Source organism: Pituophis catenifer, unplaced genomic scaffold (assembly GCF_029215685.1).
Source record: "Pituophis catenifer annectens isolate HBS135680 unplaced genomic scaffold, rPitCat1.0.hap2 SCAF_13, whole genome shotgun sequence".
NCBI lineage: Eukaryota > Metazoa > Chordata > Lepidosauria > Squamata > Colubridae > Pituophis > Pituophis catenifer.
Genome location: NW_027256893.1, coordinates 672,501 through 698,955, shown reverse-complemented (window position 1 = coordinate 698,955; position 26,455 = coordinate 672,501). Strand labels below are relative to the sequence as shown.

At 45.4% G+C, this 26,455-nt stretch overlaps 1 protein-coding gene across 1 annotated transcript in view; it reads right to left on the bottom strand.

Annotated features, from left to right (window-relative positions):
- The window catches only part of HYDIN (HYDIN axonemal central pair apparatus protein), a 422,362-nt gene that overhangs the window by 73,896 nt on the left and 322,011 nt on the right, over positions 1-26,455 (bottom strand). The window contains exons 51-54 of the mRNA XM_070952742.1: positions 13,043-13,202; positions 12,789-12,961; positions 1,743-1,941; positions 640-739 (exon numbers count right to left, since the gene is read on the bottom strand). Of these exons, the coding sequence (XP_070808843.1) occupies positions 640-739; positions 1,743-1,941; positions 12,789-12,961; positions 13,043-13,202 (632 nt within the window). The remainder of the gene's footprint in view (positions 1-639; positions 740-1,742; positions 1,942-12,788; positions 12,962-13,042; positions 13,203-26,455) is intronic.

The following is a 26,455-nucleotide window of genomic DNA, read 5'->3' as shown; positions in this document are numbered from 1 at the left end:
AGTCTTCCTTCCTCATCCTCAAATATTTGTTTAGATTGAATTGTCTTTTTAATATAAAATGATACTCCTCTTTTGCTTTGGCAAGCAAGCGTTGTATACAATGTCCCCGATTTTATTTGCTCCAAATAAAATTTTCTGTTGTTTTCTAATATGGACTTCCTGGAAACATATAATCTCTAATTTTAATTTCTCTAATTTGTTAAATAGGCTAGACTGATGTTATGGGAGAGAGGCAATCTGTCATGTAGTCAGGCCCTATGGCATGTAGTGGAGGCAACATATTTATATGTGTCTTTTTTGTTTTTTCAATGTTTTGTTTATCTTTGCATTGCTTTTGTAAGATTTCTTTTTTCTCTTTGTATTTTAACTTTCTGAATAAAATAAAAATGTGTGGAAAAGTGCTTTCTTTGACAGCAAGGATCCTCCATCACTGTCTTCTGACCCAGAAGAGGAAGGTCAGGTGGAAAGCAAGTGCAGCAGAAATGGCTGTGGACCAAGGGAGGTAATTGGAGGAGGACAGGGGACAGAATACGACTGACTCTCTTCAAATGCTACCCAGTGAGCACTCAGCTGAAAATCCTCAGAGTTTCAAAAAAGTCTTAATTTTAATTTAATTTAAATAAATAAATGATAACTTACCTTTGGGGAAACTGATGTCCAGGGCCACATCATAGGCCTCAGCAACAATCTGTATATTTTCAATCTGAACAATCCCCAGAATATTTTCTGCATCAGAAACCTAAAATTACCACAAGGATTGTTATTCCGATGGACATCATAGTTGACAGGGTCAGCCCTTGGTGCTGCCTTCTGAAGACCAGAGCCTGTCAGCCTGTCAGCTCTCTTTCATAAATACACTCCTACATTAATATGTAGGAGCTGCCAAGGGTATTGTGTGTTTAAAGGGGGATATATATTTGATGACTAAATAGCAAATAAAGAATTGGGGAAGAACACTGTTCCAGCCACAGATTGTGACAGAAAAGGCACAATTCCTAAGACTTGATAGATGATCCTGTCAGCCCGTCAAAGTACACCAGAATAAGAAACCAAAGTCCTGTGGGTCAATATTTCTTTTACTATAAGGTTACAGCAACAAAATCTTGCAAGCCAGAAGGCATCCCCCACCCTTTCATCTTTCTGAAAACTGTGGGGGGTGGGGTGTTGTCTGTGCTGACTTGGACTCGGATGGCTTTTGGCTGATGATTTTGCCTTGTTTGCTGCTCTTCTCCTGTCCCTCAAGATTGCCACTTCTCCCCATCAGCCTCCATGTCTAACCCCCTCATGTTCCTAGATCCTCTCCTCTCCCAGCAACTCCCCAAGAGCCCACAAGAAACCCTGTAATAAGGCTGTATTATCTTGAGGAGCAAATTCCTCTCTTGTTCTTGCTGCTTCTGCGGGGCTGCCTGTCCTTCCTATTCCCATGCCAGAAGTTGCTGCCTGAGGAGGCAGTACTCCCTCCAGTCCCATGTCTCTGGTGCAGATGGAGCTGGACATCTTCCCTGCCCTACTTAGCTCTGTGGGCCCTGCAACCCAGAGAAGGCAGGCCCTGGCTCATTTTGGGTTGCCCCAGCCTCTTTCGATGGCAGTACTTGTCAAGGAGGGGATTTGTTGAGAAACTGGTCATGAAATGGAAACTTAGCAAAATCCTTTCATCTCTTGCTAATGGTCTCATCACAATCAAATCCAGCAAGGTTTCCGAGCTGTATGGCTTGCTTTGCCCTGTCCCATGGAGGACTCACCTCCAGCCGGATAGCCTTCTTGAGATTGAGGGCCTTTGTGGCCTTGAAGTTGACCAACAGGCAGTGCTCAGCGAAGGGCTCGATGATGCCAATGTCCTCAGACAAGCAGAAGTCGTCACCAATGTTCTCCAGGCCGCTGATCCGCCAGGCGACTGGCAGGGGAGTCACATTCTTTAAATAAAGTGACTTTGTTTCCTTTCTGTAAAAACAAGAGAAGCCGGGCAGATGCTAATATATTTTGAAACCCTAACTTCAGTCTCTCTGCAGTATTAGGCCTTGTTTTTCTGAATTATTTTATTTGGATTACTTTTCAAATACGAAGTTATTAATTTATATATGTTAATGTATCTTACTTATTAACTTTATTGAATTTGTATGGCCACCTATCTCATCTAAGTGACTCTGGGTGGTTCATACAGATTTTTAAACAAACAATCCAATAAAACATTAAAAATCAATTTATTATATAGAAACATATAAAACATATTAAGAGTCTCTATAATAATTTACAAAACAAAACATCACAATCAGCAGCAGAATCCTTTCTACCTCAGCTCAACACAGCCACTGTTAAGAGCCTCCTGCCATTTCCAGACACCCCTTCCCCAAAACAGTGGCAGAGTCATGTGTGCAGAACCTTGTTAAAGGCTGGGAAGGTCGGGGCCAATTTAAGGTCTGGGAAGATGAAGGTGCTCACAGGGCAGGGGCCACAACAGGGAGGACTCTCCTCCTGGGTCCTACTACATGATCTTGTTTTGTAAACAGGACCCGTAACATGCCTCTCCTGCTGATCCTGATGCAAGGGGTAGAGGTGACAGGAGAGGGGCAGTCCCTTAAATAACCTGCATTAGAGAACAGTAAGCAAGTACAGTAGGAATACAGTAGGAATACACTGGCTTTGCCAAGTGCCCTCACAGTTGCCAGCACTAGTGCACTGCTTTTGATGTTTATTCCCATTATGTGTCTGCTTACTCTCTTCTGTTAAATCGCGGAAGAAAGGACTCGATACAATGTGCACTGGATACACTTTATTTAGCTCCGTAACAGCAATGGCCACTCCAGCCCCGGCAGCCCTTTATATAGCCAGGAGCTGTCCGCGGCTTCAGCCAGTGATGTGCCTCTAAATTTCCCGCTCTCAGGACTAATTCCTGATTGGCTTATTTAAACTGTCACTTGATATTTAACATCTTCTAATCCCTTCCTCTTCTTTTCTCTGCAAGAGGAGAGAAAGGAAAGACATAGAACAATGTCTACAGTCTTTCTGACTGTAATGGTGATCCCATGACTGAGGGATGCTGCTAATGTAAATGGTTGTAATGTTATTTTTTTCAGGACAATTGAAATTTTGAATGGTCACTGAACAAGTAGTATCAAGGATGACCTATACTGATAATATTGGGTACAAAAAAGAGCCAAGAAAATTATACTGAGAAATTTTAAAAAGTATTATAATCCTGAATATCAAACAGTGTGGATGTCAATAGAATTAATATCTAAAATACAAAAGATTGATATAGAAACAAGTACATGGGCAGACCACAATCTAATAACAATGACATGGAAGGGACATAAGAAAAAAGAGAGATGGACATTAAATCAAAAATTATTAAGTGAAAAGAGCTTTCAACAATACATGGAAAAAGAATTGACTTTTTCTTTAAAGAGAACAGGAAAGAAGATACATCACTACAAAATGTGTGGGACACTAGCAAAGCATTTATTAGAGGATTGACAATGACATATTTAGGAAAACGGAATAAGCAAAATAAACAAATGCACAAGAAATTAGAGAAGGAGACTTCCGGTTTGCAAGCCTCGGCGACGGCGGTGTTTTTTTAAAGACCGCCAGCCCCGCCGCCTGTAGAGCCGCCCCGTGAACGAGGAGAGGCTCGAAAACTCCGAAATCTTGAGGATTGTAGGAGAAGAGATAGCAGGGCACAGGTTGAGCCCCTGTAACCCCCAGGGAATTGTTTCTGGGGAGAAAACAGGCGCGGCTCCCTCCCAACCTGCAGAGACTCCGGGCGGCGTGGGACGATTCTGCCTTCAGCAGAACAAGCCGGCAGCAGCAAACTTTTAAAGTGAAAGGAACCAACCCTAACAAGCAGTGGAAATACTAACTTGAATCCAGAAATTTGAAAATTGCAAGTATTAGTGCTTTGTTGACTTTTTAATTCAAGAGAGAAAGTGAGTGAGTGAAAGTGATTTGAAAAAATATGGCGCCCAGCATTTGAGTTAACGAGCTAGTGAAAGTGGATTTGTGAAGTCATCCTGCTTTGCTACAAAGTTACAAAGCTGCTACAAAGTTGCTCTATTTAAAGAAAAAATTCCTTTTTTTAAAATTTGACTTTGCTTTACTTCAGTTTCCATTTGACTAAATCTGGGGGACTTTTTTAGAAGTCTCTGTGGAGGAGGGAAAGGAAAAGGAACTTCCCTCTTCAGAAAAACTAGCCTACGTGGCAGGATGGCTTCAAAGAAGCAGGAAGGGAAGGCAACAGGGGGGGGATCCCCCACACATAAACATGAAACGCAGCTTCCCCCTGCTCAACAGCTACAGACTCAGAAAAAAGAGTTTGATGTGGGAGATTTAAAAGAATTTATTTCTAAAATTTTGGATGACAAATTTCAAAAATCCCAACAGGAAATAGATGACAAAATTCAAAAGTCTCATCAGGAAATTATGCAGGAAATTAATGAAGTTAAAGATATGGTGAAACAGAATCAAAATAAGGTGACCAAAAAAATATCAGAAGTTGCGTCTGGCCTGGCAGAATTTATTATCAAAGTTGATTCTAAAGTGGAAGAATTTAAATCAGAAGTTAATGTCAAGATGAAAGATAATGACTATAAGATTTCTGATGTGGATGATAAAATGCAGAAAGTCGAGAATGAAATTGTTATGATGCAATTCAGGGAATTGCTATACGGCTTCGAGGAATCCGAGAAGATGACAGACAGGATTTGAGACAGGTCTGTTCTGAGGCCTTGGCTGTGATTTTAAAAATTAATCCTAGTTCCAGAAAGAGGAGGTCTTAAACTTCCAAACCTACAGCTATATTATGATGCAGCAGCTTTAACTTTAACAAGTGATTGGTTTGGAAGGAAAAAGACTGGAATATTGAATGCAGAAAGTTTTGATCTTGAATTTGGATGGCATGCTTACTTATTTTACGACGACAAAGTAGATAAAGTATTCAAAAGTCATATACTTAGAGATTCTTTGATGAGAGTTTGGAAGAAGCACCGACTCAAATGGGATTATAAAATACCGTTATGGCTGGATCTTGGTCATACTTTGTGGAATACAAATATAATGTCACTCGGGGGGTTTTTATATAAAGAGGTTCTTTTTACAGATGCGGGCAGATGGCAGCTGAAGACATTGCAGACACTGTTGGATGAAGGGATTAATTTAACTTGGTTACAATATAATCAATTACAATTGAGATGGAAAGAGGACCAAAAAACTGGTATTATGTTGCATGAGGAAGAATTGGTTAGACATATAAGAGAGAAAGGTCCAATGCATATCAAAAGGCTTTATAATGTCTTGCTAGAAAGAGATTCAGAAACTGAATTAGTCAAAGACTGTATGATTAAGTGGGCACAGAATTTTGAAGAACCAGTGATGCTGGAAACATGGGAAAAAATTTGGGTTCAGAATGTTAAATTTACACAGTCGCAGAACCTGAGGGAAAATTTCTACAAAATGTTTTATAGATGGCATTTAGATCCCAAAAAGTTGTCATGTATGTACCCTAATGTTCAGCCAAAATGTTGGAGATGTGAATGTTTGGATGCTACGTATTATCATGTTTGGTGGACCTGTAGGAAAGTTAAGGCTTTTTGGATAAAAATTTGGTGGGTCATGCAGAATGTTTTGAAGAGAAAAATTCCATTTTCCCCACAATTGTTCTTACTGGGTATAGTAAAGGGTTTTACACTGGATGAAATTAAGTTGATATTGTACATGATCACAGCAGCGAGGTTATTGATAGGTAAATATTGGAAAAATGAGGCTTTACCCACTATTGAAGAATGGACTTTGAAGATGGCCAGTTTTGCGGAGATGGCGAAGATTTCAGCATTTTTAAAAGATCGCTCACAAGAGACTTATGAATGGGAATGGAAAAAGTGGATAGATTATGTGCAGAACAAATATCAAGTTAGGAAATACCAAATAGCTTTTCATTGAAAGTATTATATAAAAATAGAAATGTATGAATACTGTGAGGGGGGGGGAATTTTTTTTTTTTTTTTAAGGGGGTTTGAGGGGTTCAAGTTTTGTAAAAAGGGGACTTTGATACTTCATGGAAGTCAGGGGGGGAAGGTTAGGGTGGGGAGCGGGGGGTGGGATGGGGGGGAAAATGGGGTGAAAATGTAATTGTAAAACTTTTGCAATAAAAACAAACAAACAAACAATGGAACGTCTCCTTCGGATTGAGATGCTGGTACCCACAGCCACTCGGTCTTGGCAGGGTTGAGCCAAAGCCTGTTCCTTCCCATCCAGACCTGTACCGCTTCCAGGCAGCGGGCCATCATGTCGAGAGCATCACTGGGTTGGTTCAGGGTGGAAATAAAAAGCTGAGTATCATCAGCGTACTGGTGGTACTTCACCCCAAAACCACAGATGGTCTCCCCCAGTGGCTTCATATAGATGTTGAACAGAAGGGGGCGAGAGAACAGAACCCTGGGGCACCCCACAAGTGAGGGGCTTCAAGGTCGATCTCTGCCCCGCTGCCAACACCGCTTGCATTCGACCTGAGAGATAGGAGAAGAACCACCGTAAAATGGTGCCTCCCACTCCCAACCCCTCGAGGCGCCGCAGCAAGATACCGTGGTTGATGGTATTGAAGGCCGCCGAAAGATCTAATAGGACCAGAACAGAGGAATAACCTCTGTCCCGAGCCCTCCAGAGATCATCCACCAGCGCGACCAATGCCATCTCCGTGCTGTACCTAGGCCTGAAACCCGATTCGTACGGGTCGAGATAATCCACTTCATCCAGGGCCAGCAGGAGCTGACGTGCCACCACACTCTCAACAACCTTCGCTAAAAAGCGGAGGTTGGAGACCAGACAAAAATGACTCAAAACAGCTGGATCCAAGGCCGGCTTCTTGAGGAGGGGCCTCACCATCATCTCCTTCAAGGTGGCTGGAAAGCTTCCTTCCCCCAAGGAAGCCGTTATCACCACCTGGATCCAGCCGTGTGTCACCTCCCGAGCTGAATAAACCAGCCAGGAGGGGCATGGGTCCAGCACACAAGTGGCCGCACTCAGCTTCCCCATGATCCTGTCCACTTCCTCTGGGGTATCAGGATTGAACTCTTCCCAAAGCACAGGACCTGCTGCCTCCTCACCGTTTGACTCTGTGCAGTCAGAGTCCAAGGCGTCCCGAATCTGAGTGATCTTGTCCAATAGGTGCTGGCTAAACTCCTTGGCTCACCCTCGCAGAGGTCTTCCCTCACCCTCTGATTCAAGAGGGAGCGGGACACCCTAAACAGGTCAGCCGGGCAATTTTCTGCGGACGTGATGACATCGGCGAAGTAGCGATGCTTTGCCGTTGCCAACTCCACCAGGTAGGCCCGTGTGGCCGACCTTAACTGGGACCGGTCAGATTCGGAACGACTGGCTCTCCAACAGCTCTCTAGGCCTTGCCTACGTCGCTTCATCCCCCGGAGCTCCTCGGTAAACCAAGGTGCCAACCAGGATCTGCGTCATGTCAGAGGCCGCAAAGGAACGACCCGGTCAAGAGCCCTGGCAGAGCCTCATCCCAGGCATCCATCAGGGTCGTGACCAGGGCGTGGGAGAGAGAGAGAGGTATCATCCCAAGCTCCGTCTGGAACCTTTCCGGGTCCATCTGGCGCCTAGAGTGGAACCAGATGGTCGGCTCCACCTCCAGGAAATGCTACAGCAACGAATAGAGCTAAGACCAGAGATATTCCTATTGGGAATACTACTGGAGAAATATAGTAAAGAAGATATGTATTTGATTATTCACATAATAACAGCGGCTAGAATATTTTTTGCAAAAAACTGGAAAGCAGTCAAAATCCCGTCAGAAGGAGAGATAATATAGAAAATTTTAGAATGTGCAGAAATGAATAGACTAACATTGAGAATAAAAGATAAAGAGGAATCGATGTATTTCAAGACATGGGGAAGATTTTATGATTGGTTAGAAAAGAAAAATTTTATGATGTTTGTGTGTCTATATTTTTCTTGACTGTATACCGCCTTGAGTCCTACGGGAGAAAGGCGGTATAGAAATATAATAAATAAATAAATAAATAAATAAACAAACAAACAAACAAACAAACAAATAAATATAAATAAAGATAGAGAGAGGAAGTGGATAGGGAAAAGACAAATAAGAGAAAAGATAAATAAAAAGAATAGAAACTCAGATGATGCCTAGGTGAAAGGGGAAACGGGGTGGGGGGGAGAGAAAAAGTGTTACTATAAAAGTGTACATGAATGATAAAACAGATGTTATTATTAAACAAAAAAGAATTTGAAATGAAAATATATGTAAATAGAAAATCGGGGCTGCTCGAATACCACTCTAGATTAAATTGAAAATGGATACAACAAAGGAGTGGGAAAGGAGAAAGGAATAGAGAGAGGGAAGGAGGGGAGAAGAGAGAAAAGGAGAGAGAGGGATAGAAGAAAGGGAAAGGGAGAGGAAGAAAAGGGAGGGGAAAGAAGAGTAGGAGAGAGGGTTAAAAAGGGAGCAAGAAGAGAGGAGTGGGGGAAGGGGAGGGGAAGTAGAAGGGGAGGAGAGGAGGAATGAAGAAAGTAGAAAGGGACAGAAGAAGGAAGAGGAGGGAAGAAGAGGAAAGGTTGTGGTAAAACAAAGGAGAGAAAATGGTAAAAGAGCAGCCCCGAAAAAATAAAAATGAAAGTTAAAGGATAAGATGAATGATCAATGATTAATGATGGATAAGAGACTATACACTTAAATATGTTTATGAGAAATAAAAATAAAAAAAAATATGTAAAAAAAAATCAATGGACTTTAGAAATGTGTACAATTCATTCATTTTTTAAAAGGCTATTTTTGTTACTAAACAAAAAATGAGTTCCATAAGTTTCCTTTTGGCATAGTTTTCCTAATAGTTTACAAGTATAGACATCTACACAAGACAAAGATGATAACTAAAAATTTATCTATAACTCAAAGAGAAGAGTTAGGGAGGATAACTATTGCAACGCTCTCTACATGGGGCTCCCCTTGAGGAGCACCCGGAGGCTCCAACTGGCGCAGAGTGCGGCCGCGCGGGTGGTAATGGGAGCGACATGGCATTCCCATGTAACACCCCTCCTGCGCGAGCTGCACTGGCTCCCGGTGGTCTTCCGGGTGCGCTTCAAGGTTTTGGTTACCACCTTTAAAGCGCTCCATGGCTTAGGACCTGGGTACTTGCAGGACTGCCTACTACCACCAATAGCCTCCCACCGGCCGGTACGCTCCCATAGAGAGGGGCTCCTCCGGGTGCCGTCAGCCAAACAATGCTGACTGGCGGCCCCCAGGGGGAGAGCCTTCTCTGTGGGGGCACCTACTATCTGGAACGAGCTCCCCCCAGAGATACGGAGGATCCCGGATCTGCGCACCTTCCGCCGCACTTTAAAGACCTTACTATTTCACCAGGCCGGCCTGGCCTAATTTTCCCCCTCTTTTATAAAAGATTTTTAATTTTTAAATATCTTTTAGTATTTTATACATTCAATTTTAAATTGGTTTTAAAAGTTTGGGGTTTTAAATTTGTCGGGGCCAAAATTATTTAATTTGATTTTATTCTACTTTTAAATTTTGTATGTATGTGTTTTATTGTTTGGCTGTGCACCGCCCTGAGTCCTTCGGGAGTAGGGCGGTATAGAAATCAAATCAAATAAATAAATAAATAAATAACGGGGTTTGAAGTAGTTAAAAAGGTTAAGTATTTAGGAGTATATATTGCAGCCTCAAATACGAAATTGTATAAAAATAATTACGAAATTCTTTGGCAAAAAGTACAGAAAGAAATGGAAAAATGGAAAAAGTTACAACTATAACTACTGGGAAGGATAGCAGCAATAAAAATGAATGTACTACCTAGGTTTTTATTTTTGTTCCAAATGATACCGGTGCTTAAAAAAGATGGAAATCTGATGGAATGGCAGAAAAGGGTTAATACTTTCATTTGGGCTGGGAAGAAACCAAGAGTGAAACTGAAAATTATACAGGATATACGTGAGAGAGGAGGTCTTAAAATGCCTAATTTAAGATTGTATTATGAAGCAGCAGCTTTATCACAAATTAGTGATTGGTTTAACCTAACTGAAGAAAGAATGTTAAACATAGAAGGTTATGATTTGTTATATGGATGGCATGCTTATTTGTTGTATGAAAAAAAAAGTGGATAAAGTGTTTAAGGGTCATATACTCAGAAATGCATTGTTGAGGGTTTGGAAAAAGTACCAATATAAGCTGAACTATAAGATACCTATATGGGCAAATCCCAGACATGCAATAGAAAATATAAGTATAGAGCAAAAAATAGAGGTGATTACCTATAAAGAGCTTCTTCTTTTGGAAAGGGGTAAGTTGCAACTGAAATCTCTAGATGAATTAAAAGAAGAAGGGATAATTTATACTTGGATTCAGTATGGTCAGCTTCAAGCTAGATGGAGGGAGGATCAAAAAATTGGGGTTATGCAAAATGAGGAAAATTTGGTGAAACAGATTAGAGATCAAAGTCAGATGCATATTAAAAGGTTGTATAATGCATTACTGGAAATAGACTCAGAAACAGAATTGGTTAAGGATTGTATGATAAAATGGGCACAAAACTTTCAGAAACCAGTGATGATGGAAACGTGGGGAAAGATTTGGGTCAGAAATGTTAAATTTACGCAAGCACAAAATTTGAGAGAGAATTTTTATAAAATGTTTTATAGATGGCACTTAGATCCTAAAAAATTATCATGTATGTACTCGAACTTGCAATTGTTTCTATTGGGTATAATTACGGACTGTACAGTTTCAGAGACTAAATTGATTTTGAACTTAATATCAGCAGCTAGGCTGCTGGTAGCTCAATATTGGAAGAAGGACTCTTTGCCTACTATTGAAGAGTGGATATTGAAAGTAACAAATCTAGCAGAAATGGTGAAAATCTCGGCGTATTTGAAGGACCACACGCAAGAAATCGGAATGGAGAAGATGGATTGATTATATTCAAAATAAGTATCAGACAAGAAAATATCAAATAGCTTATGAATGAATGTTAGTATTAGAAGTATTTGGTTATCTGTAGTGGAGTTAAGGTTTCAGTGGGGGAGGCAGTACTTTGAGGATAAGTAGATTAATCTAGTTTATGTTTGATTAAATGCAATACCTTGTATTTTGCTCTGGGAAGTTGGGGGGGAGGGGGGATGAAGGGGGGGAAAGGGTGGGAGGAACATGGGGGAAAAATTTTTGTATTTCTTTTTTGTAAAACTTTTCAATAAAAAAAAGAATAGACATTTTTTGCGCAATTTCATACATTGTTGTCACATGACAAAATGTAATATCGATCATTGGGTGATTTACACTGCCATCTTCAGTTTTTTTCTGTTTATCTTTTATTTTTCCTCTTTGTTTTAGCTGTACAATTTCATTAATTGATTGGTTAGCTATTACTATTGTTTTGTTTCTGCATGTTGGTTTTTTTGTATTTGTCTTTTAAAAATTTCAACCATTTTTTTTACGTCTTTAGTGGTGAAAGGAATAGGATGGAATAGAAATGTGAAATTCTGTACCCAGCTAGGAAATACACAAGACACAAATTTAAGATGGTGAAGAACTAGCTTGGCAGTGGTGCATGCAAAACAGATCTAAGCATCCTTCTGGACCACAATTTAGCAGCTTCTGAAGCAGCTGGTCCCTTGGGGTACAGGAGGAAGAGCAGAGTCTGGGTCTGAGATGGTAAGGAATCATTCCATTCTACTCTCTCCCAATCAGATCATATCTGGAAAGCTGTATCCAGTGCAGCTTAAAAGTGATAGTGACAAATGGAAGGAATTTGGAGGAAGAGAAGGGTAAGAACTAGAAACCAGCCCTGTCTACACAATCCTTCAATAGTTGAAGGATTGTTCATATTTACTCTATAGAAGAGATCTTTGAGAGGAGGCATGATGGATGTCTCAAGAACTGTCACACAGAACAAGGAGTGGACTTATTTTCTGTAACCCCACAAGGGCAGGAGCAGACCGGGGAAGGGTTGATAAAAACTCTTTGTAGCTAGACATTCGGAGGAACTGCTTGACTTTAGGAGCTATCAGCCAGTGAATCCAGCTGCCAATGATGTATTGAAAGGCCAGTTGGTCATTTGCCAGAGATGCTCAAGTGGAGGCAGCAGTGAGCTGGGGGTTAGACTAAATAATCTCCATGTCAGTTCCAACTGTAAGACCTCCACAAACAGTGCCATGGAATTTCTTTTGTTAAGATGAAGCAGGAAGGACCACAAGTCCATGCTCAACATACCGTTAACATGTTTCTAGTCTCTGGCCACCTAAAGTAGGCTGTCCCACTCAAACTGAAACCTTTATTGTTAGTCCCTACCCCCATTGGCACTGGGCTTTTACCATTGAAAAATGGAATGGAATAGAATTGAATGGGAATGGGAATGGGAATGGAATGGAATGCTTTATTGGCCAAGTGTGATTGGGCAAACAAGAAATTTGTCTCCGGTGCATAAATTCACAGTGTACATATAAACAGCAAGTAATATGACCTATTAATCAAGGTTTTGGGAAATCAGAATCCTCTACAAAGCCCTAAGCAGGATGGCCATTCACTGTTGAAAAGCAGATGGCCACATTCATTGATTCCCCCAACCCAATCCCAATCAAATAACTTAGATTTAGGCTTTAGCAGCATTATGATATCTAAGGCCAGAAGACTGGTCTAAAATCTCCTAAAATATCCCCTCCCCAATGTTCCATGACAATCCAGGTGAAGGGAAGAGGCACATAATGAGTGGTCATCAACAAACAGATGGCTGAAATAGGCTGATCTCCTAAAGCCCAACCTGTGCAACAGCAACTTCTCAAAATGCAGCTGTCGGCGGTCCAGCTCCACTTCTGGGCGAACCCCTTGGCAACAGATCCGGAAGGTGACTGGCTCCGGATTCTCCTTCACACAGCAAACGATGCTGTCTTCAAACACACCAGCTGCCGTTGGATAAGCCCAGATGGTCAACACCTGGAAGGACAGGAAAGGGCCCTGAGTGGCATCGCCTCCTGGGCAAAGGCCGTCAGGGAAAGCAGTGCCTGCTGCCCTTACTTGCTTCTGGTTTGGCTTCAGCATCAGCATGGGCGGGTCCAAGAGGTAGGTGACTGCCCTGGAGTCATGCTGGAAGAAGAAATGCACTTCGACCTCCAAAGGGGAGATGTTGAGAATGGTGAGCTTTTCAAAGTGGTTGGGATATCGTGCAGCCTTGTACCTAGAGAGCACAGGAGGGAGGCAGAAGAGAGAAGACAGAGGCCAAAGGGTCTTTTGGTTGCTGCTATATTTATTGTCGTTTCAACCACCTTATTGAGGTTTTGTTGGTTGTTTATATTGTAAGCTTATACTATAAGAGTTAGTTGAGCTAGGCAGTTCTATAACTTGATTAAATCAATGAATAAATAAATAACACCTAAAGACCCTGTGATCCTGACGTTACACATTCTCTTAAGCATCTTCTTTTAGACATATGAAAAGGCAATTCAGCTTATACTTCCTTCTCCACAGTCAGGCTATTCTGGCTACTGTGTCAGATCCCTAACGTGATACTGCCATTCAAATGGAGGGAGGGGGGGAGCATGGGGATAAGCTGTATTTTTATAACCTTTTTCCTGGCGTCTAAGCATCCTGCAGTATTCTCACCTTCTTTGGAATGTAATAAGGCCATGTGGATTGTTTCAGTTTGCTAAAAGCGGAAGAAGATCCTGGGAATGGCTCCTTATCTGTTTCTCAAGATGGCCGTTACAATAAACATCTTCATATCTGTGGATTGGCTAGATCCACATTCGGATGGGAGGGAGGGATTCTAAAGCCCTATTTCTAACTGTGTAGTTTGGGAGGGAATTTAGAATCTGCTTCGCCTGTTCTGCTATCACTTCTTCTCAATAAAAGGTTCCTTTTGAAATACCATGTTTCAAGAGTCTATACATTCTTGGGAAAGGAGGAGAGGCAGGTCCTTACAGAAAGCAGACTCTGCAAAGTAGGTCAACCCGGAGAAGCACATTTCTTCCTACCGTGGGGACCTTGCAACGACATCCAAGCAAAGGAGCGAATGAGGAGAAATCAAATGCTACATAGATATCTCCACCATCGCTCAACCCAAAGCATACTCCTCATACCTAATCGTGGAGTTGGGGATACCCCAAAAGGACTCCAAGAAATTGCACTGGTCACTTGGAATTGGGAGGAAAAGAGACAGCTGGGGCAGGAGGACCCGAGGAGTCACCTTAACCCAAGGCAGTTGAAAGCCCGACTGGAAATTAGAGCTGGAAGCCGTGTCTGACCAAGAGGAAACTTTAGAAGAAACCAGGAGGGGGGAACCGACTGAAGCACCACATCAATCAGCTGATAATAGAGGTGCTAGAAAACATCAACCTGAGGGGGGAACGGGAACCACCACCCAGAGGAGCCAAAGCCCCAGACCCTGCCGCAGGGAATCAAGCCAACACTGCTTAAATAGCCGCTGCCGCAACAACCCCCCCTTACGATCTGAGCTGCTGTGAATACACCAGGTCAGCCCAGGAGTTGGAGAGACAGGCACCACCCTTAGAAGTGAAGTTCGATGGAAACCCGCAACAGCTAGGATTCTTCATGGCACATGTACTCACCTACATGCAAGAATACGGGTGCGCATTTCAAACCCAAGGCACTCAAGTACGAGTCGTGACGCTCGTGTTAGAGGGAGCCATGGCCAGATTGTTACCCTGCACAACACGGATGCCGCAGAATTGAGAAAACTTCAACAGATTCATGATGGCGCTACGTCACCGTTTCGAGGACCCCCTTGCTGACCGAAAAGCCAGAGACTGAATTAAAGTGGTGAAGCAAGGGTGACGATCCATAGCTGAATACACTAAGGAGTTCTGGGACCTGGCCTGCCGCGTCGACTGGCCAGAAGACATCCTGGTGAGCTGCTTCAAAGATGGATTAAACGATGACCTCTACAACGGCCTGCATCACCAGAGGAGCATCAGATCACCTGCCTGAGTGGTACCTCACCATGGAGGAAGCTGAGATTGACATGGTTAGAAACCCATACCAACCAAGCCGAGGCTGGAAGAGACCCCCGCCCCAGGGGAAAAAGAGAGCAATTCAAATCGCCACCCCCCCTTGACCCCAAGGTCGTCAGCTTGTTTTAAGTGCAGGAAGGAAGAGCACCAAGCTGCAGAGTGCTGATCAAAGATGCTGGTGAGGAAATCAGACCGCCTGTCAGGGGGGGAACCACAAAGCCAAGCCCTCGAGGGAAGGAAACTGCCCTGCGAAGCAAGGCAACCGTCGAGTTTCAGGACCTCCACCCCTTGGGGATCGAAACTCCAGAAATCCAACCAGTGAAACCAACTTTTACCGAAAGTGATCCAGAAGATGGACCACTGGTAAACAACCCAACTGAATCATTTACCCTCCCCTTAAGACTGTTTATATTCAGTCAAGGCAGAGAAGTAAAAATCTCTGCTTTTCTAGAGTTGGGATGCACAAGTTGCCTGATAAATCCCACCCTAGTAGGGAAACTGGGAATAAATCTAAGGAGACTAAGGAACCCGATCGAATTTTGCCAATTAGATGGATCAATATCCAGGGGAGATCCCACCATGTTTGCTACCGAACTCTTACAAATAACTATGGATAATCACAAAGGGACACATTTGTGGTGGCACCCGGCAAGGAATGGCCATTAGTATTGGGGTTAGCATGGCTGAGAAAATGGAATCCCAAAATTAACTGGAAGCAAGGGTCAATCAGATTTCAGTTATGGGTAAATTTTGTTGATGAAAAAAAGGGTGACCGGAAAGGGGGGGCTGAATGTGAAACAGCGATGCCTGGTTGGGGAACGCCAAACGGGGATATACCAAAGGAATACAGAGACCTACCTGTGGTTTTCAGTGAAAAGGCATCTGATGAACTCTCCCACCCCCACCCCCCACCCCCATGCTACTGACTGTGCAATTGAAATCCTGCCAGGGGCAAAGCTTCCCAAACCAAAGATATACTGCATAGAGAACTGACAGAATTAAGAGCTTTCATTGACAAAAAAACCTGAAAAGTGGGTTAATTGAACCAGCACACCCGAAAATCGCAGCCCCAGTACTTTTCAGAGAAAAAAAAGATGGCTCTATGAGATTATGCGTGGACTATAGAAATTTAAATACAATAAGTGTAGAAAACATGTACCCTTCCTTCTTATGAAGGACACGTTGGCACACCTCTCACAAGGGAAAATCTTTTTAAAGCTAGACCTGAGAGAGGCATACTATCGAATAAGAATAAGGGAGGGGGATGAGTGAAAAACGGCATTTAACACACTACTGGGCTGCTACCAATTTAAGGTACTTCCTTTTGGATTACAAGGAGCTCCTGCCATATTCATGCAACTAATAAATGAAGTGTTCCATGAATATTTATATAATGGGGTCCTGGTTTACTTGAACAACATTTTAATCTATAAAGATTAAAAATCTATAAAGACAAAAGAAGAACATGTAAAGTTACTCAGGGCAGTCGTAAATAAACTCCACGCAGCAAAGCTCTATGCCAGCGGTTCTCAACCTGTGGGTCGCGACCCCTTTGTGGGTCGAATGACCCTTTCACAGGGGTCGCCTAAGACCATTGGAAAACACCGATAGAGTCTAAAGGTTGAGCAACACTGATGTAAACCTATCCTGCCTTGGACCTTTAACATACGCATCTTCCATTCAGCTTGAAGCTGGGAAGGCTGTACCATTCTTCGCAGGCGTGGGGAGGCTACTTCAGGGGCAGCCCCATGTAGAGAGCGTTGCAGTAGTCAATCCGGGAGGTGACCAGCACATGAGTGACCATGCGTAGGGCATCTCGGTCCAGGTAGGTCACAACTGGCGCACCAGACAAATCTGGGCAAATGCCCCCCTGGTCATGGTCTTAACATGATCTTCCAGAGACAACCGTGAATCCAGGAGGATGCCTAAGTTGCGCGCCCTGTCAACAGGGGGCAACACCTCACCCCCTATAACCAGCGGTGGAGCTTCCCCATGGAACCGAGATGCTGGTACCCACAGCCACTCCGTCTTGGCAGGGTTGAGCCAAAGCCTGTTCATCCCCATCCAGAGCCGTACTGCTTCCAGGCACCGGGACGTCACATCGAGGGCATCCCTGGGCTGATTCGGGGTGGATAGAAAAAGTTGGGTATCATCAGCATATTGATGATACCCCACCCCAAAACCACAGATGATCTCCCCCAGCGGCTTCATATAGATGTTGAACAAAAGGGGCCTCAGGGCCGACCTCTGTCCCCCTGCCAAAACCACTTGCGAATGACCCGTGAGGTAAGATGAGAACCACCGTAAAAAAGTGCCTCCCACCCCTAACCCCTCGAGGCGTCGCAGTAGGATACCATGGTCGATTGTATCAAAAGCCGTTGAGAGTTCTAACAGGACCAGGACAGACTCCCCCCTATCGCAGGCTTGGCCCTCCACTCTATCCTCGATGACGGGCTTTGGAACTCCGAGAGGTGGCATGCCGCAAAGAGGGGGTTGCAGGGTTTTTTAAAATTGTCTTTGTCTAATCTTTTAAGGGGTTTGGGGAGGGGGGAGGGGGGTGGGATTGGAACTAGGGTCGTGGGTTTGGAGGATAACCCACCAAGGGGAGGGTCGGGCCCGGCCATGACGCACGGCGGGGCGGGTGGGGGATCCAGGGGCAATGGGGGGGGTCGAGCTTGTCCAGACTGTGTCTTTACCATCGATACTGTGAGTGGGAGGGGTAGATATGGCGGGAGCAGGGGGCCATATCATGTTAAGGAAGCACGCACCCGCTGTCTCCAAGAGGTAGGGTGCTCCGGCCCCCAAGGCTCCACCCATTCTCCAGGTTGCACAGACCCTCACGGCCCGGGCCTTCGTCTGATGTTGTGCAACGCCAGGTCCGTAGTAAATAAAGCCCCCCTCATCTGTGATCTTGTTCAGGAGGGGGGAGCGGACCTGGCGGGTATTACGGAGACCTGGTTGGGCCCGGAGGGAGGAGTCCCTCTGGTAGAAATGTGCCCATCAGGCTTCCATGCATTCCATCAGCCGAGGTCACAGGGGAGGGGAGGGGGAGTAGCGGTTATTATTAGAGAAGGCCTTAGGCCGAGGGAGACCACTGTTCCTCAGACGGCTGGTTGTGAGTCCCTCCTTGTGAAGTGGGGCCATGGTGCTCAGATGGGCTTGCTGATCACGTACCTGGCTCCCTGCCACGTGGCAGCAGCCCTGCCGGAGCTACTCAACGTTATCGCCGCGGTGGCAGTTGATACCCCCAGACTTATGGTCATGAGGGATTTCAACCTGCTGTCCGTGGGTGAGACGTCTGAGGTGGCTCGGGAGTGGACCTGACCCAGCTAATTCATGACCCTACGCACACAGGGGGAAACACACTGGACTTGGTTTTTGTCTCTGGACAGTGGTTGAGTGATCTTGAGATAGGGGATATAGTCATCGAGCCCTTGTCATGGTCGGATCACTCTCTCCTTCACCTTGACCTTCGAACCGCGGCACCCCGCTGCAGGGAGGTGGAACCGATAAGATGGTACCGCCCCAGGCGCCTGATGGAACCTGACAGGTTCCAGATGGAGCTTGGGCCAATTCCTGAGGTTCTGGCTCACACCTCAACTGGAGACCTAGTGGCCGCCTGGGATAGGGCGGCCGCTGGAGCTCTGGATCGAGTCGTGTCTTTGCGGCCTCTGACCCGACACCGATCTCGCCTGGCTCCTTGGTTCACCGAGGAGCTGAGGGAGATGAAGCACTGGAAAAGACGCCTAGAGCAGTGGGTCTCAACCTTCCTAATGCTGCGACCCTTTAATATAGTTCCTCATGTTGTGGTGACCCCCAACCATAAAATTATTCCTAAAACCATTGAAAATATGTGTTTTTCGATGGTCTTAGGTGACCCCTGTGAAAGGGTTGTTCGACCCCCAAAGGGGTCCCGACCCACAGGTTGAGAACCATTGGCCTAGAGAGTAGTTGGAGGGCTAGTCTTTCTGAATCGGACCAGACACTGGTAAGATCTCATATTAGGAATTACCTAGTGGCGATAAAAGCAGCAAAATGTACTCATTTTGCTGCTCTTATTGCGTCATCAGATAATCGCCCGGCCGCCCTGTTTAGGGTGACCCGCTCCCTGCTCCACCAGGAAGCGCGGGAGGACTCCTTGGAGGGAAGAGCCGAGGATTTTGTTCAGTATCTGCATGACAAAATCACTCAGATTCGGGAAGGTCTGGACTCTGACTGGGTAGATCCAGCGAGGGTGACGGAGGCAGGTCTTGAGACTGTTATCTGGGATGAGTTTGATCCTGTGACCCCAGATGACGTGGACAGGATTCTGGGTAGATTGAACGTGACCACATGTTTGTTGGACCCGTGTCCCTCCTGGTTAGTGCTGGCTTCCTGGGAGGTGACACGAGGCTGGCTCCAAGGGATTATAAATGCTTCACTGGGCGAGGGTGTCTTCCCCGCCGCCCTTAAGGAGGCAGTGGTGAGGCCCCTCCTCAAGAAGCCTTCCCTGGACCCCGCAATATTAGCTAATTATCGTCCAGTCTCCAACTTTCGTTTTGTGGCGAAGGTTGTTGAGAGTGTGGTTGCGGGACAGCTTCCCCAGTACCTGGATGAAGCGTCGTATCTGGATCCGTTCCAGTCGGGTTTCAGGCCTGGGTACAGCACGGAAACGGCATTGGTTGCGTTGGTTGACCATCTCTGGAGGGCTCGGGACAGGGGTTGCTCCTCTGTCCTGGTCCTGTTAGATCTCTCAGCGGCTTTTGATACTATCGACCATGGTATCATGCTGCACCGGTTGGAAGAGTTGGGGGTGGGAGGCACCGTACTAAGGTGGTTCTCCTCCTTTCTCTCTGACCGGTCGCAGTCTGTGTTGACAGGGGGGCAGAGGTCGACCCCGAGGCCCCTTATATGTGGGGTGCCGCAGGGATCGGTCCTCTCGCCCCTTTTGTTCAACATTTATGTAAAGCCGCTGGGCAAGATCATCCGTGGTTTCGGGGTGAAGTACCATCAGTACGCTGATGACACCCAGCTGTACATCTCCACCCCGGACCACCCCAACGATGCCCTTGAAGTGATGTCCCAGTGCCTGGAGGCCGTACGGATCTGGATGGGGAGGCTCAGGCTCAGGCTCAACCCATCCAAGACCGAGTGGCTGTGGTTTCCAACGTCCCGATATAGTCAGTTGGTGCCATCACTGACTATTGGGGATGAATCATTGGCCCCCACGGATAGGGCTCACAACTTGGGCGTCCTCCTGGATTCACGGCTGTCCTTAGAAGAGCATTTGACGGCCGTGACCGGGAGGATTTTTCATCAGTTGCGTCCCTTTTTAGATCGGGACTCCCTACACACAGTCACTCATGCCCTCGTTACCTCTCGTCTGGACTACTGCAATGCTCTCTACATGGGGCTCCCCTTGAGATGCACTCGGAGGGTCCAATTGGCACAGAGTGTGGCTGCGCGGGTGATTATGGGAGCGACGTGGAGTTCCCATGTAACATCTCTCCTGCGCGAGCTGCACTGGCTCCCGGTGGTCTTCCCGGTGCGCTTCAAGGTTTTGGTTATCACCTTTAAAGCACTCCATGGCTTAGGACCTGGTTATTTACGGGACCGCCTGCTACCACCAATAGCCTCCCACCGGCCAGTACGCTCCCATAGAGAGGGGCTCCTCCAGGTGCCGTCGGCCAAACAATGTCGGCTGTCGGCCCCTAGGGGGAGAGCCTTCTCTGTGGGGGACCTACGATCTGGAACGAGCTCCCCCCGGAGATACAGAGGATCCCGGATCTGCGCACCTTCCCCCGCGCGCTTAAGACTCTTCTATTTCATCAAGCTGGCCTGGCCTAAATCTTCCCCCTTTTAAATGTGGAAATTTTAAATTTGTTTTAATTATAGGGTTATGGGTAAGGCGTTTTAAATTGGGGAGCCATTTTGGATTTAATTTTGTTTTAAATGTATTTTAATGTTTATATTGTATGTTTTTTAATCTTGGCTGTTCACCGCCCCGAGTCCTTCGGGAGAGGAGCGGTATAAAAATTTAATTAAAAAAAAAAAAATGTCCCCTGTCCTGAGCCCTCCAAAGATCGTCAACCAGCGCGACTAATGCCGTCTCCATGCTGTACCCGGGCCTGAAACCCAACTGGTATGGGTCCAGGTATACTGCTTCCTCCAGGGCCAACGGGAGCTGATGTGCCACCATGCTCTCAACAACCTTCGCAATAAAGCGAAAGTTGGAGATAGGATGAAAGTTTTTCAAGATAGCTGGATCCAAGGCAGGTTTCTTGAGGAGGGGTCTCACTACCGCCTCCTTCAAGGCGGCAGGGAAGCTCCCCTCACCCAAGGAAGAAGTAATCACTGCCTGGATCCAGTCACATGTAACCTCCCAAGCCGAATAAACAAGCCAGGAGGGACACGGGTCCAACAAACATGTGGTGGTACTCAGTTTTCCCATGATCCTGTCCACTTCCTCGGGAGTAACAGGATCAAACTCGTCCCAGATAACTAGACCCGTTGTCACCCCCTCAACCGACCCTGCCCAGTCAGAGTCCAGCCCATCCCGAATCTGAGCGATCTTGTCCAGCAGATGTTGGCTATACTCCTCAGCCCTCCCCCGCATAGGGTCATCCCCCGCTCCCTGATAAAAAAGGGAGCGGGACACCCTAAACAGGGCGGCCGGGCGATTATTTGCGGATGCAATGAGGGCAGAGAAGTAAAGACGCTTTGCTGCCTCCATCTCCACTAGATAAGATCACGTAAAGGATCTTAACTGTGCTCGGTTAGACTCGGAATGGCCGCAAAGCCTGAAGTAATCAGACCAATCCTTTAGGATAATCAAGTTGCAGATAAAGTAATCACTAGATCACAAACCAAACAACAAGGGACCACCGATAACGCAACCACCCAAGCATTTAAGCAAGCCTTAAGCAACGATGAGTGGTTCCTTAACCACAAAAACCTCTGCCTCATCAAAGATGACTTAGCATGGGTGAAAGGAAAGTGATAAGTACCAGCCAGAGGTAGCATTCAACAACTCTGTACACTCTAGCACAGGCTACACTCCTTTTAAAGTAGCCACAGGCCAAGATTTCACCCCCATGCCAGAACTACCAATGGAAACACCACCATCCCCTCCCTGAAGGAATGGATGGAAACCCTATAAAACACTTGACCTGTAGTCAAATTAGCACTAAAGGATGCTAATAAAACATTTAAACACCAAGCAGTCAAGGAGAGAACACAACCAAAACCTTTCTAAATAGGTGACAGAGTATACTTATCCACAAAATTCGCTGTATAAGTTTTGTGTAATCATCTTCTTTTATTGAGGAGCATCTCGCCGTCAACCACATTCCTAAATATTTAATTTTTTTTACACTTTGTAATTCCAATTTCCCTTCTAATTCTTTTTCTTGTTGTCCTGTCATATTTTTAACTATCATTTTTGTTTTTGTCTTGTTGATTTTAAGGCCCGATATTTCTCCATATTTTTCTATCTCCTTTATTAATATTGTCCCTGACTCTTTTGGATCCTCAATGAAAAACACCAAATCATCTACGAATGCCTTTAATTTATATTCTTCTCTCTTAATTTTGGTTCCCTTAATATCTGTGTTTGCCCTAATTTTTTTCAAAAATGACTCTAATGTCAGAATAAAAAGCAGAGATGATAATGGGCATCCTTGGCGAACTCCTTTTTTATCTCAAATGGTTTTGTAATTTCCCCATTAATTATAATATTTACTTTTTGGGTGGAATAAATTGTTTTGATCATCTGTTCAACTTTAGTACCAAATTTCATTTCTTTAATTTGTTTTATCATGTACGTCCAATTTAAATTATCAAAGGCTTTCTGCGCATCTAGAAAAACAAGGGCTATTTGTTTCTCTGGATTCGCCTCGTAATATTCTAATATATTCAAAACTGTCCTTGTATTATCTTTAATTTGCCTCATTGGGAGAAAGCCATTCTGATCGGAGTGGATAATTCCATTCAATTTTTTTTCATCCTTCCTGTCATAAAAATACATAAAAATCTTGTAGTCAGTATTCAAAAAGAAATTGGTCTATAGTTTTGAATCTGGGTTGGGTCGGTACCTTCTTTCATGATGACTGTAATGTATGCCTCTTTCCATGAGATGGGCATTTTTGCTTCCAACAGTACCTCATTGTACAAATCCAAGAGTATCGGTTCTAATATTTCCCCCATTTTTTTGAAAAATTCACCTGATAACCCATCAGATTATCAGGTTGTCTATGGATTGCTTCCTTTAATTCTTCCAAAGAGATCTCTCTATTTAATCCCATCCTTTCCTCTTCCTCTAACCTGGGCATACCTTCTTCTTGTAAATAAGTATTCATTTTTTCCCTCTCCACTTCCTCTATACAAGTTTTCAAAATATCCTAATGTGGATTACATTCTAATTTCTTCCTTGCTATTTTGTAAGTTGCCCACCTCATCTTGTAATTGGTAAATTATCCTGTTTTTTCTTTCTTTTTTAAGTTTATATGCCAGCCACCTCCCCGGTTTATTTGCATTTTCAAATTGATATTGTTTCATATATTTAATCTTTTTAATATGGTCTATTTGTTCTATTAAATTTAATTAATGTTTAACTGATATTAATTTTTCTTTAATCTGGAAACCTAGATTTAATTGAAATTTATTTTCTAGATACTCTAATTTCTTCAATAGTATATCCTGCTGTTGCTTTTTTCCCTTGTTCCTTATCGATGTATATGCTAATGTTATTCCTCTCCTAAATGCCTTTAGTGTATCCCATAAATTCTACAATGATGTATGATGTTTTTTATTTATGTCGAAGAATAAAATCAGCTCTTTTTCTATTTTCTCTAAATATTCCTTTTCTTGTAATATTTGCGTATTTAGGGTAGCGGAGATTGAGGCTAGTTCACCGAACCGGGAGTAATTTATTTATTTATTTATTTATTTATTTATTTATTTATTTATTTATTTATTTATTTATTTATTTATTTATTTATTTATTTAATGCAATTTATATGCCGTCCTATCTCCGAGGACTCAGGGTGGCTCACAATAGTAAAATGCATAATTCCTTATTAAAACAATATAAAATTAAAACCCAATTTAAAACAGTTTAAAATTCATTAAAAAACCCCCGTCAGTCCAGGCTACGGAACAACCAGGTCTTCAACTCGCAGCGGAATGAGCGAAGGTCAGGGGCCATCCAGAGCTCCAACGGAAGTTGGTTCCAGAGGGTGGGTGCGCCCACAGAGAAAGCTCTCCCCCTGGGGGTCGCCAGCCGACACTGTCTGGCCAATGGCACCCTGAGGAGGCCCTGTCTGTGGGAACGCACCGGGCAATTGGAGATTGTCGCTGGCTGCAGGGGGTCCGACAGATATCCCGGGCCTAGGCCATGAAGGGATAACTAGCACCTGGTAACCAATGCAAGCCACGCAGGAGGGGTGTAACATGGGAGTGTCGGGACGCTCCCATCACAACCTGCGCGGCCGCATTCTGCACCAGCTGAAGCCTTCGAGTGGTCTTCAAGGGCAGCCTTAGGTAGAGAGCGTTGCAGTAGTCAAGACTGCACCAGCGCATGAGTAACGGTGTGTGGGGCATCTTGGTCCAAGTAAGGGCGCAACTGTCGCACAAGGCGAACCTGGGCAAATGCCCCCCTGGTCACGGTCATCACATGGTCTTCCAAAGACAACCGTGAATCCAGGAGGACACCCAAGTTGCGGACCCTATCCACAGGGAATAACACCTCACCCCCGATGGTCAGCGATGGAACATCTCGATCAGAACAAGATGCTGGTACCCACAGCCACTTGGTCTTGGCAGGGTTGAGTCGAAGCCTGTTCCACCCCATCCAGGTCCGTACCGCTTCCACGCAACGGGACATCACGTCAAGGGCATCACTGGGCTGGTTTGGGGTGGATATATAAAGCTGGTTATCATCAGCGTACTGATGATACCGCACCCCAAAACCACGGATGATCTTCCCAAGCGGCTTCATATAGATGTTGAACAGGAGAGGCGAGAGGACCGACCCCTGGGGCACCCCACAAACGAGGGGCCTCGTAGCCAACCGCTGCCCCCCTGCCAACACCGCTTGCGTACGGCCTGAGAGATAGGAGGAGAACCACCGTAGAATGGGGCCTCCCACTCCCAACCCCTCGAGCCGTCGCAGTAAGATACCATGGTCGATGGTATCAAACACCGCCGAAAGATCCAAGAGGACCAGAACAGAGGAATATCCCCTGTCCTGAGCCCTCCAAAGATCATCCACCAGTGCGACCAATGCCATCTCCATGCTGTACCCCGGCCTGAAACCCAATTGGTATGGATCCAGGTAATCAGTATCCTCCAGGGCCCTCTCAACAACCTTCGCTATAAAGCAAAGGTTGGAGACCAGACAAAAGTTATCCAATATGGTTGGATCCAAGGCAGGTTTCTTGAGGAGGGGTCTCACCCCTGCCTCTTTCAGGGCAGCAGGGAAGATCCCCTCATCTAAGGATGCCATTATTACTGCCTGGCATTACTGATGGCAGATTAAAGTCCCCCAAAACAATAAGTTTAGGGAACTCAACCGTCAACCCCGAGAGAGTGTCGAGCAGCCCGGGCAGGGCCGTTGATACGCAGCTGGGAGATAGGTACGTAATCAACAGGCCCAACTGCCCTTGCGGACCCCATCTCATAAGGAGGGACTCACACCCGTCTATCTGAGGAAAAGTGACCTCCCGCGGACCAAGGGACTCCCTGATAACAACCGCTACCCCCCCCACCCCTACCCTGGGCCCTCGGCTGGTGTAGCACCCGAAAACCTGGTGGGCAAAGTTCAATAAGAGGGACCCCTCCCTCCGAGCCCAACCAGGTTTCTGTAATGCAAGCCAGGTCTGTGTTCTCCTCCTCAATCAACTCGCGGATGAGGGATGGCTGTAATAGCTGGCTGGCCACGCCCCTGAACCGGTCCACGACCCACAGTCCTGACATGCTTGCCTGCCTTCCATGCTGCCTTCCTGGCATCCCGGTGGCCAGCTTGTGAAGGCAGGCAAGCAGAAGCCCACGTGGAAGGCAGGCAGGCAAGCATGGCAGGGCTGTGGGGAAGGAGCTAGCAGCTTACTGCCTCCCCCACCCACTCAAGCAACGGCTTCCCTGCTCAGCCCCAACAAGCTATGCATCCATAGCAATGGGGTTGTTTTGTTCGCTGCGGTGGTGCTTCGGGAGGGCAGGTGGACATATCCATTAAAGTTGTCAGCTGCAGACGTCCGCTTGCCCACCCAAAGTGCCACCTCGGTGAACAAAAGAACCCCATTGTGCTGCACCGCCTTTTGCAGCCAAACATGCCCAGCCATGCATGCCCTTTCCTCAAATGGGCTGTGCATAGGGCGCTTGAGAGCGAGCGAGCAGGAGAGCTCTCCAACCTCTGTTTTTGTGTGTGTGTGTGTGTGTGTTTGTGAGGGAGGGAGGGAGGAAGGGAGGAAGGGAGGAAGGGAGGGAG